This window comes from Arvicanthis niloticus, chromosome X, assembly GCF_011762505.2.
Source record: "Arvicanthis niloticus isolate mArvNil1 chromosome X, mArvNil1.pat.X, whole genome shotgun sequence".
Taxonomy (NCBI): domain Eukaryota; kingdom Metazoa; phylum Chordata; class Mammalia; order Rodentia; family Muridae; genus Arvicanthis; species Arvicanthis niloticus.
The window spans coordinates 89,854,564-89,867,576 of record NC_047679.1 but is presented as its reverse complement, the minus strand read 5'-3'; the positions used below and the strand labels follow the sequence as shown (position 1 = coordinate 89,867,576).

At 36.8% G+C, this 13,013-nt stretch overlaps 1 protein-coding gene across 5 annotated transcripts in view; it reads left to right on the top strand.

Moving 5' to 3' along the window:
• The window catches only part of Dcx (doublecortin), a 76,372-nt gene that overhangs the window by 55,255 nt on the left and 8,104 nt on the right, over positions 1–13,013 (top strand). For 3 of the 5 annotated variants that reach the window (XM_076919102.1, XM_076919100.1, XM_076919101.1), the window contains exon 6: positions 5,790–5,887. In XM_076919102.1, the coding sequence (XP_076775217.1) occupies positions 5,790–5,887 (98 nt within the window). The remainder of the gene's footprint in view (positions 1–5,789; positions 5,888–13,013) is intronic. The other 2 variants (XM_034485569.2, XM_034485568.2) reach the window with 1 other exon arrangement.

Here is a 13,013-nt window from a genome sequence, read left to right as displayed (position 1 = left end):
TAATATTATAGGCACAGGCACACCATACTGGCTTTTAAATTTGTACTAATCCCTTTAGTTCTCTGGTCAAGGGACACAAAAAGCACGATTCTATGAATGAATTATAATCAGTGGAGTGTCCATTGTTAAACATAAACAGGCTTTCCTGATTATCCAGATTTTCCTGACATACTCTGTTTAATAGAACTAAAATGATAATAATGCAAGCTTTGTATATGATTTTTGAAAATTGTCTAATTAATTGCACAAAATAATAGGTTCCATATGACATCATCACATACATATTGTTTAATTTGAATATTTATTGGTCCCATTTAAAAATTAAAAGAAAAGAAATTTAATATAGATAGATTTTATTTACTAATCCACTCAAAGGTAATCATTTCAGCATGTGATCAATATACAAAATTATTGACCCGCTTACCTTCTTTGAAATTGCTCTATATTTTATACTTAATGAGTATATCTGAAATCTGATTAGCCACATTTTAATGTGACTAGTGACTACTTACTGTATTTAATAACATCAAACTGTCTTTCTTCCTTAGCTGAGAATGATTAGATTCAAGGTAACCATTCTTCACATGAATTAAATGCTGTGGATTTTTCAAAAAACATTTTCATCATCTCTACAGGCCATCACAGTAGCACTATGAATTAAGTTACCGAAGGACAATTATCTAGGTTGTTGTTTTTTTTTTTTAAACATTGAGAACCTGAGTTGCATTTCCTCATATCTTCCCAATCTCACTCAACTATTTAGTATCCAAGAACCAGAAGCAGGCTTCATTGCCTCTCAGCAAGCATTCTTTCTACTTACATGAGGCGGGGCCCAGGATTCCCAGTGTGTTGAATGCAAAGAGTTTTTTTTTTTGCATGGTCCTTGCTTCTCAGTGTCCTTCTGGCCACACCTCCAGGCCAGGGGCTTGGGAAGGCCAAGAGATATTGGGGTGTTTTCTGGTCATTACCTTGTGCTGAATTGAACCCAGTGCTGCAGGTAAGTTAGCGCTGGTGTTTTTGCTGCTAATGATTTGCTCTGAACATACTCTATGAATTCCCCTAACGTCACTCCAAGGTGAACTGATGTCCTTGGCAGAGCTACAGGAAGATGAGAACTCCCCCCACACACATTTTCTCCTTCTTAAGGAAACTCATTAGCATGAAATTATTGCAAGATTGACTATAGATAGATTTTAGTTGTAAGCACTTGCCTAGCATAAGTGAAGATCTAGGTTTTATCCATAAAAATTGCAAGGTTGGGTAAATAAATGTGTTTTCCAACAGGGAAGACTCTTCTTCATTTTATTTAAATAATTCACAACTGTGTCATTTCCAAGACACAGTAGGAACTAGATGTAAAATTCACATTTCATCTTGTAAATCTACAGTATCTCACAATCTATGATTGAATTTGGCTTGAGAAACAGCCCAATGAAATGAATCCCTGAAGAAGTGTTTCTGGGTTCTCACATCTTGCTTTCTTGATGGATGACTCTGGGAAGAGGAACAAAAGCATTTGTTAATATTTAGCAAGAATGATCGACCAAAGCAATTCAGATATAGCACCCAACGGCACTTTGGAATGAATGAGTGACAACCATAGGTCTGTCTTTTGGCTTTGTTCTGAAGTAAGTCTTAGCCACCTTGGCTTCTCTTACATAGCCTTCTAAAAAAAAGTCTCTATGAAAGCAAAAAGGAAACAGGAACTATTTAGACCAAAATAAAGAAAGTCTAGAGCATCTCACTATGAGAAAACATGGAACTGGCTGGATTATGGGTTAAGATCTCCCTCTGTAAGGCATTAAGGAGATATCAAGAATAAGACTGAGAGTAAATCATACAAGGGTCACAGTGCAGAAGTGGGAAATTGTGAAATGGAATGTGTGATCAAACTCTGAAGGAAAGAAAGAAAAAGAGAGGAAGAGTTACATACTTTAAACTAAGCAAGTCTTCGCAAATCTCTGCATCTCTGTTGATTAAGGAGAGAATCATGTGAGATCACACATGATAAAATGGTTTAGGAATAAACATACAACAACAATGGGGGGGGTAGAATTATTTGATTTTGGGGGGTAGGCTAAGATTACTTTTGGTGAGTGTTTCAGAATAAACATCCTATCAAAAACGACAAGCTTGATTTTGAGTGTGTCTCAATATTGGTATTACAATGAGTGAGCAGATCAGGATGAGGTGGATGAACATTAAAATCAGTTTACTGCCCAGTCATCACGAGTTAGAAGCAAGGCACAAGCTAAGAGACTCTTCCTTTTTCATGCCATTCCAGTCAAATGAACTTGAATTAAGAATGTATAATACAACTTGTGTAACTCACTACCTAGACACCTCTTTAATCACTACTCTTGGGACCAGTTAGAGACTTTGTCTTCAGGGATGTGTGTATACTCCCGAGAAGAAAACACACCACCTGGAATCTCAGCATCAATGCTACCTGGCTGGTGACACTTTTCACTCTTTCTTTGACTACACATACTTGAAAGTGGGCTCTTTTATTCAAAAAAAAAAAAAAAAAAAAACCAGCATCCTACCCTCTTTCTTTTATTGTAATATATTTAAATCCCTGTAAATTGAGGTAGGTCAACTACCTACTAATCTTACCAGCTATCAGCTATCCTGTTTTACATGTCCTGTTCCATGTAGATAGGTACCACTGACAGGGGGAAGGGGCTAAAGATGAGTGTAGGAGCAAGGATACAACCACCCCAAAATACTGGGAGACATGACCATGTGTGATTGAGCTTGACAACTGTCCTGCATTCACAGCTGAAGAATACTGATTAAGGGAATCAACAGAACACAGATACCGTGTTCTCAGAGAGCTCTGTGGCATGAGAGTAGTTACTCCATGGTCACTCTCTCTCCAGTGTCCTATTGCTTTGTGACACTGTGTATGTGCTCAATTAGTTTGCTTAATTGAAAGGAATCTCTTGCTAACCACTTTCTAATTTGAACAGGATTAGATAGGCTAGAAGCCTTGACGACGAGCCTTACGTCTGGTGCTGGTGACTACCACTACTTTCTTTTTCGTCCTTCCTTTTTTTTCTCTACCATCACTTGCCCTCTTTCCTCTAGTCTCTGTGAGAAAACTGTCAGAGGAAGAAATCCCAGGAGCACTTGCTTAAAAGAAAGGCCTATGTCCTAAAAGCTGAAAACAAAGAGAAAATGTATACATAGGCTTCGGAGTCAGAAAATCCTACATCCAAATCTTGGCTCTACCTCGGTTTCCTCCTCAAAATAATCCTAGTTTAAAAAATATTGACAAGGTAGCCAAAGAGGTTGAAATTAATTTGATACACATCACAAAGGGGGAAAAACCTCTACTAAAAGTAGAAATGAGAGGATTTGAACTGTGAATAAAGCTGAGAGCACTGAGACAATTTTGTGGTTCTAAGGTGAAACAGTGAAACAGGAAAAATGAGGATAGTGAGGGAAGAGTCCTTCCCAAGGTGTTCTCCATTACTAGAGGGCTCAAGATGTTAGTAAGGTGAAAGGAAGGCTATTGGTCAGTGATGTCACTTCCATTCATTCTGAAGATAATGCAACATGATACCCATTCTATAAGAGTGATTCTCAACCTTCCTAATGCTAGGACCCTTTAATACAGTTCCTCATGTTATGATGACTCCTACCATAAAATCATTTTGGGGGGCTTCATAACTGTAATTTTGCTACTGTTCTACTATGCTAGGTTTACTCTGAATGCCTTAGTGGGTCACCCAAGAGACCCACCAAAATCTGGGTCGTATCCTTAGTCTTCTGCTGTATTTGTTTGAAATCCCTCCTGCTACTCTACTATTGAGCCACTGTGAACTACTTGTACTTTGGAGACACACTGTATATTCTTTTACATCTTCTTATCTTCTTGCACAATTCTAGTACCTAGAATACCCTTTCTCTCCTCTTTGCTTAACTAGGTTCCATTTCTTTTCTTAAACAACTTTATTGATATGAACCAATTTAAAACACACAGTAGATTATAGGTAGCTCCAGAGTTTGCCACAGAATAACTGTGTCTCCAAAAACAAAGCTCCCAACCATTAACAAAACCACCCAACTTCTGTCCATCTCTTTCCTCATCCAGGTTCTGGCAGCCCAGGACCTACTTTCATTCTCTGGACATTTGCCTAACACAGATTCTGTTGTTTACAAAATACCCACGTGTTGCTTCTTATTTACTTCCAAGTCTCCTTATTTCATATTCTGTCCTTCAGGCTCTAGCAACATATTGTGAGGGAAGACCTTAATCCTCATACTTACTTTACGTAATCCCCTCAGGAAGTTATGTATTTATTTTTCAAACCCTAATATCTAATCTTTGCCTGGCTCATAGGTAGTGCTCGTTAGCTATTACCTAATGGTATGAATGAATGACGGGGAGGAAAGCTTCTCAAGGAGTAAACAAAAGGTAACTGAATATACACATGCAATCAGTCACAGAGTGCCCGAGTGGTCATTTCTCAGCTCATTTGAACAGGAATAATCAGAACAACCAGCACAACAGGTACAAATTCTGTGCTATTGTTTGTTCCGTTGATGGGCATGTTTTTGAAACTAGGGAAACAGTATCGTAAGTAGTGGAAAGGAAGTATATCCTCAGGGAGTATTCATGAAACAAAGTTTAAACCATATCTGCAAAACTAACCACAATATTCTTAGACTATCTTTTTACTTAAGTGTTCTCTCTCCTTCTGCCTTCACTCCACCTCCCAGCTCCGAGACACTCCTCTCTGTTGTAATAGCATACTGCAGAATATTTTTCTAGCAATATAGGTCCTTTGATTACCATAAGAAAGCAGAACATCTCATGGACAATTATTTAATTATCCCATTTCACGTGACACCTTTTCTTTTTTTCATATTAAATGTACTAATCATCAAGGGGGATAGAAAACAGCTTGAAATTGCAATGAAGTTAGCGATGTTCAAAAGGCAAATCATCTCATTTCCATCATGTTCTTGATTGGAGACAGGCTGGGGTTAGACATTGATGGTTTTCACAATTATCTAAAATTAACTTCTGTTTCTCTGCCTTTCGATATGTTCTCAGTCTTTTATTCTAATCTCATTGTCTTTTTTTGCCTCCATTTCAGATCTTTCTTTATCTTCTCTCTTCTGTTCCATTTTATCCACTTGAGTTCTTTCTTCTTTAAGATTTACTTTTGTGCTTCTCCTCCAATTTATTTCATTCTTCTTTCTGACAAGTCTACTTTCTTTTTCTTTCCTTCTGGTGTCTTTCATCTAGGACACAGTAGTACAGGAAGAGGAGGTGAATAAAAAAGAGTAGCGATTGATAGTGGGTCTGCTCTACATCACTCTCATTCAACTGACTCCATATGGGAATATGTCCTAACCTAAAGTACCCGTATTTCTTCTCCTTAGTGTAAGGTGTATACATTCTTTGTATATTATCTTTCTCATCTCTAAAATTAGAGTAAAATAATACTTTCTCAAACAGCCTCCCAGGGATGTGAGGATCAAACCCGGTAACTAGTATGAAAACAGTTTGAAAAGAAATAGAACTCTGTTACTGAGAAGCACTAGGCAAGGTGATGATTATGGATGCATTGCACGGTGCAGGACCATGTTAACCAAGGATGGAAGTTCTTAGGGCATTTGAAGAACATGTTTCTTTTCACTTTGGTTTGAATCTATCAAATGACTTGGTTGACTTTGTACCTTGTTTGAATGTTCTTAGTGTCTTAGGAAGAGAGAACCTGCTCGTTTACATGCTGTTGGTCTTTATTCTTTCCTTTTCTCTTCCCTTGGGGCAGCAAATGGAACTTCCAGCAGTCAGCTCTCAACACCTAAGTCGAAGCAGTCTCCTATCTCTACACCGACAAGCCCTGGAAGTCTGCGGAAGCACAAGGTATTATGTCTCTTATACCTTACTAAACCTCTTTGGACTCAGAGTTTTTTAAAAGGCTTGCTAGAGGTGTGCTTACCCATGGTACTTCAAAAGTACCCTGAAGCCAAGGTTCCCCTTCACTGACTCCATTAAGTTGTCACAAGAATCCTAGCAGGAAACAAGCCAGTTTTATTGATTTCTCTAACCCTTGCTTTTAACATTCTTCAGTTACATTTTAACATTTTCCCCTAAGTAGTACAATGGTCCCGAATATTCATTCTGATACAGTAATAGAAAGCAAACCAAAAACACATGCCTCACCATTTCCAGCATATAGCAAAGGGGATGTTGAGGGCAACTTATGTCACTAGGCACATATACTTATGTCAAGGCATGTAATATAAATATAGCAGTAAAAGTTTCACAGAGTTGGGACTGGAGAAATAGCCTGGTAGTGGTGAGCATATACTGCCCTTCTAGAGGATCTAGGTTCACTTTCCAGCAACCCTACCAAGTACCCTACAAACACCTGTTAATTCTAGTTCTGGGGAATCTGATACCTTTTTCTAACCTGCACAGGTACTGCACACATACGATGCACATACATATGTGCAGATACAAATGCAAACATTACATTTTTTTTAAAGTTGCAATAGGTTCTCTCTTTAGATTCGCTGGACATCATTGAACAAATGGACCCACATTTCACTGTGCACATTCTTCATTACTAGGGAGATTCTTCCTCTGAATATGCAGGAAGGAAACAAACACTTTGCCAATGGCCTTGGGAACCATTTTGACCCCTTAGCTAGCCCAAAGAAGTATATCATTAAATCGGAGCAGTGTAGGGGCTAGAACTGTAGCTTCCTTTGTCTAGTACACAAAAAAACCTCTAGATTTAATAAACACTCCAAACAATTCCCTAGGATCAATTTCCAAGCATATTCCTTCCCAGAAATCTCTTCTATGTAGAGAATTTGGAATGTTCACTGCTTTAAATTTCTTATACCTTAGATAAGTATGAATGTGGGCTTTTTTCCTTCTGATGATCACATTCGAAAGCAAGCTCCACTAGGAGTTTTTTGTCTACTGGCCCCAAAGTCATGGCATGAAATGCAAATTTGCAAAGTCTCACCATCAGTCTAACTCCATCATAGAGTGGCCAGAAAGGAAGATTTTGTAGATGGAAATATTTCGTTGGGTTACTTCAATATTACTGTGAACTTTTAGATAGACAAGGAAATTGAAACCAATCCAGATAGTTAAATGCCTTACTAGAGCAACAAAATTAGCAAGAGAACTAGTATGCCAGTGGTGCACCAGTGCTATGCCAGTCAACCACTAGTGCTATACTGGTCACCACCAGTGCTGTGCTGGTCACCACCAGTGCTGTGCTAAAGTCAGTTCACACTAGCCTTTGATTTGATTTTTTAAAATATAGAAGTGGGAAGTGTCTTGAGACCTCAACCTTAGACAAAATTAACTACAGGCTATGGAATACATTCATATGGAATACATACTATGGAATGCTAAGGGCAGGAGAGAGTCTTCTCCAGGGAAGAGCACACCATTTGGCTATGAAATACCAAATGGTCAGTCCTGAATATGTGCATAAAAGTAACATTACATTACACAGACTGAGCAGGTTGTATTTATGTATTTAGTAACACACACACACACACACACACACACACCCCTTAGGTTTTTAAACTATATATGCAATATATTAACCTTAACTTGATCACAGCAGGACTATTTGGATGATGTAAATTAGCAAATTGTGAATCAGCAAATAAGTCAAGATTATTATTTTACCGACAGAAAGCCAATTGTTAAATACTTAACAGCAGGACTGGAGAGATGACTCGGGGTAAAGGCATTTGCCACTAAGCACAAAAACTTCAGTTCAATCCCCAGAACCCACATGGTGGAAGGAGGGAAAAAAAACGACACCTGAAAGTTGACCTCTGACCTCCATATGTGTGCTGTGGTGTAGGAAACACACACACACACACACACACACACACACACACACACACACACACACTGTTACTTTAAAAATATTTCATAGCATACCACTATCTCAAATGGCTTGTCTTTGTCTTTCTTTACAGCATGTTTTTACTTTCCTGGTTGATTTGGTCTTCCCTGCCCTGTTACTGATAATATCTGTTTCTTTCCTCTAATGACTCCTTTTATTTCTGGTATTGATCCTGAGCAGAACCTTTGGATTCTCCTTCCCCAGCTATTGGATTTCAGAATATGCTCTGTGTTACCCAGAGGTTGTGAGGTGAATGAAAATCACTTTAAAGCCAGTTTTTCGTTATTTGCTAAGTAGCAAGGTTTGTTAATATAGACATTCAAAGATGGTAACATTCTGTCTCTGATGATGCGGTTACTTTCCCAAAGTGCTAGAAGCAGCTTGGACACTTTGTCTGCATACTTGTATCATTCAGCCTTTCGGCTGGCATATACATCCAGTTCATTTAGATTGAGGATTGATTCTTGGTAAAACATTTTGGTGAGTTTTGGCCTTGTCAGATTTGTTTCTCCTGGTTGAGCTTGTAGACACTTGTGCCTTATTTTTTTCCCACTCAATTCTATAAACAGTTTTTTGTCACTGAAGAACTGGATAAAGCTCATGGGCAGCAGCATTGTAAGAATCACACTGTTCTCTTCTCTATGGAGTTCTCAGGATATTGTACTCTTAAGATTAATTTTTCTAAAGACACATGCTAATAAATTATATCATACTTTCCAAACTTTAAAATAAAATGTACATTTAGATTTTGATATAACATAGTATTTAAAAGTATTTTTTATCACTTAAAATGTGCAGAGGAGTTAGACTAATCATAAAGACTCTGTCTTCTTTTTATACACATTTATCATTTCTGTTTTGCCCCACTTGTTTTGTGTGCTCTCTTTTTCTATCTGTATATGGATATAAATACATATAACTTTTACTTTTTACTATTTTTCTGAGTCATCTGAGATTTAAGTTTCAAGTATAATGCCCTATTACACTGAAACATCCAATGTATGTCTCCTACTGGTAAAGTGGTTTTTAACCATGGCAGAACATCTTGAGATTTAATCAACAAAGATATAAAACTGTGACAGTTTGTGTTCAAATTTTATCAACTGTCTCAGTGACATTCATTTTATGGTCCAGAATCTAATCTAGGATCAAGTATAGTATTTTTCTGACTGTGTTCTTTTAGTGATTTTTAATATGGAAGGATGCCTAAGATTTTATCTTTCAGGACAGTACATTCTAGAAATGAAGACGCGCATCCCATGGCTTTACATTTACATGGCCAGAAATGGAGACTGAGCTAACTTTTTGGAATAACCTAAAAGCTGGCTGTGACTTTGGCTCAGTCCTTCCAAATCTCAGGTCTGAGCCTTGCATTTGTCCATTTACCCTGCTTGCTACCTGAGCCATCAAACACCCTGGGCAGTGGCCAGAGCAGATCTCATCTGGACTTCTGTCCAAGTGGACCTGAAAGGTTTGAGTCATTGTGGAGACAGGAAGCAGGTGGCCAAGGCAATCACTTTTCTCCTTTGCAATTGGAAAGAATCTTGAAGTCCTAGCATCCCCTTAGTAACTTTTGATGGCTGTGCTGGGCCTCTAAGCTGTAATCAGAGCTTGGCTTCTTTTAGGCAGCTCATGGAGAAGCCTCTTTAATGCAGCTGCAATGGGGTTAGCCAAAGTCCGCATACTCAAGTGCTGCAATATGGACACACAGTACATCTTAAGGTAGTTAATGAGAACAACATTTCATTTTGTATTTCTATACTGCTTTAACCTTTCACAAGCCACATTCTTGCTTATCCTTGCAATATCCCGGTGAAAGAAAAAGGACACTTAGATAGCCTTCCCATTTTAGAGAGGAGGGCAAAAGTTACAGAGATTAATGATAGCCTTAGTAAGATTTAATAAATATTTACTAAAGACTTCTTTTGGAGATAATACCCTGTTTAAAAAATGTATAAAAATATAGAAACATAGAAAAGCTCTTTGATTGAATTATGATGATTTTCAGTTTAGTGATTTCACCCATAATTCTAAACTCAAAGAATATTCTTCAAAATGACAATAAAAGGAAAACATATTTAACATGGTACCTGAACATATATCTCTCACATCATTTAAATACACACTTTTTTTTATTTGCAGATTTCTTTTGCCCTTCTAACAGTGGTCAGCAAGACAGTTTGATGAATAAAGAAGGGTCCTGACCCTGCAATCACAGGCACAAATTAGCTTGAGTATAAATGGCTTTGTATAATATAAGCAAGAGCACAAAACAGGGTGGGAAGGACATTTGATGGGGACTCAAGGAAGGTGGGAGCTGGCAAAGACTTCACAGACATGCTATTTAGTGGGGGTCTTGGATAAGCTTTCAAAAGGCTGGTGAGGCAAACAGATGAACAAGCTTTAAATCATCAGCAAGAGCAGCATTATACTACCATGAAAGTGCAGGGTGTGTTTGGAAAAAAAAACTCATCAAATCCTAACAAGAAGCTAGGTTTCTCCAATGTCCTTCCTGAATTATTTTGGACTATAAGCTTCTTGGACCAAAGACCAACTTTTGTTTTCTCTAATGCAGTAGTATTGCCAGCACAGCTGTATTTGTTACAAACAATTTTATTCTGGAGGTCTCCAAGGGACTAAGCAAATGAATTTCAGGTGCAAATTATTTGTATTGTTAAGCAATATGTGTGTTTCTGTATTTCTACATATCAATCAACAAAAAGAGAATGCTGAGGTAATTACTTTTCCTGAACATTGTTCTTCTCTTACATTTCTAAGGCTTTAAATATGAACTGAATTCAGAGAGGTATAGAAGCAGTTCCAATCTCGCTTTCTTCCTATACATTCCTTCCATAGCCTGAGTCTTTACTCTTTCTAAGTCACAAACATTACACGAAGAGTTCTCACAAATCTACCCGTAGGCCTCTCCTCATTTCTTAGAAGGTAAAGTCACCAATAATTTAATTATATCTACCAAACAATTATAATTATATCAACATTTAAATAACTCAAGATAAAATTAGTTTTAAACAAAACAAACAATGAAATTATACACTGGACAATATGCATTTTATACAAAACAAAGAATTGAATACTGAGCAAAAGAGACAAGACAGAAAAAGTTGAGATGCCTGATATAATTTCTATTTAATAGAATTTACTTTAAATATTAGTAGATTAAATGTAATTGGCAGAATATGGTTTTTGTTTTGAAATCATGACCTATACTTATGCTGTCTAAAGCAGAAACAATATATACTGAAAGACATAAATATATTGAGAGCAAAATCACACAAATAGCTATGAGGGAAATAGGAAGCTAGAGATCAAAAGATACAAAATAGAAGATAAGTCAGATGAACAAATATATAGATCTAACATACAAATTAATCTGCAACTAAAGTTATGATGGCTATACAAATATTAGAAAAATATTGAACTTTAAGCCAATTTGTTACTATGAAAAAATAAAAACCTTTCTCATGGGGAATGGGTTAATGTGCCCAGAAAATATATTTATAAATATGTGTATGGCACTTAAGAACATCACACCAGTATATATGAAGCAAACTGATGGAATTAAGACAGGTAATACAGTCGTATTAACTGAGACTTTTTCAATGCCTTAAATTGAATAATGAATATAATCATGAGATAGAAAGCCAATAAGTAAACTCTTTGGGGCTTTCATATGAACTACAAACTCTTTAACTGTCTGTCTTTCTAGTTCTAAAATCTTATGAACTATGAGCTCAATAACTGCATGTTGTTTTCTTCAGTCTTATGAAAACACAAAACATGGATACTGCAAGTTAGTGAACTGTGTGGGTGTTTCTCAGAAAGTACATAAAGATCTTGAATAATATAAAGGCCAATTGGAGACTTTGTGGTCCTCAACATTCACCTCATTGCTATCTTAGTACAATCCACATTAATATCAACTTTATTTAAACTGTGTCTAACATTTTCGCTACAGGGTAGCACTGTTTCTTTTCCCATTCTTTGGCCTCTTATAAACATACAAATTATGTCTTTATAAACAAAATGTCCATCAACACATTTTTGTAATTGCCAGATCATACAGTTTTCTTTTGAAATAAACCAGGCACAGAAAGAGAACTATCCCATGATCTCACTTATGTGTGGATATTTTTTTTAAAGAAAGAAAATTCAAATATCTAGAGATGGAGAACAGAATAGAGATTACTAGAGGGACTGGAGGGTAGGAGGAAATGGTATGTTTATATCATGGGTACAACATAACAGATAAGCTCTATAAACATAGTAGACAAGCTTTTCGAACCAATCTACAAATCTAATCTACAAAGTGACAGAATTTAATAAGATGATTAGGAAGGAAGTAGATTTAGTTGGTCTCCTACAGGAAAAGAATTATGTGAAGCCAAAAATGCTATTTATTTCTCTGTAGTAACTATTTTTATTATCTATTTGTATCTGATAACCTCATGTTGTAAATAAAATATATACAACAAAGTATACATATATTTTCAATCAATGTAAAAGAAAATAATTACAAAAGCTAGTCTATCCAGCTCTGGAATGTATTGACAAGCTTACCCAACTGATCTTTTTTAATGAATATGGGTCTGAATTATAATCATAGCCCTTTGAGAGACTGTTCTTTAATATTTGTGGTAGGACAAGTGTGCTAGTTGTGAACACTATTCAAAAGGATGTGTTTGAGTTCCTTGAGTGATTTCAGTAAAAGTTTGATATAGATTAGCTCTGTGAATGTTGGGTCATTATTTCAATAGTCTGTCAGTCAGTTGATGACTATAGCCTACCCTTTACTTACTGCTTGCACAGGGGCCCGAAAATCATCTGGGACTGAAAGATTAGGAGCATCTGAGCTTTGTACTGAGCATAGACTCAAGTCATCAGTATGTAACCAGTCACTTGCATTTTCAGGAATATATGTTAGAGAGTTTCAAAGCTCCCCATGGACACAGGTTTTTAACTGAGCATACATACTCAGTCATCAATACATAGCTGGCCACTAGGATTCCTAGGACTATATGTTAGAGAGTTTCAAAGCTCCCCATGGACAGCTAATTTTATATCTTTTCCTGATGGAATTTTTAGATATTT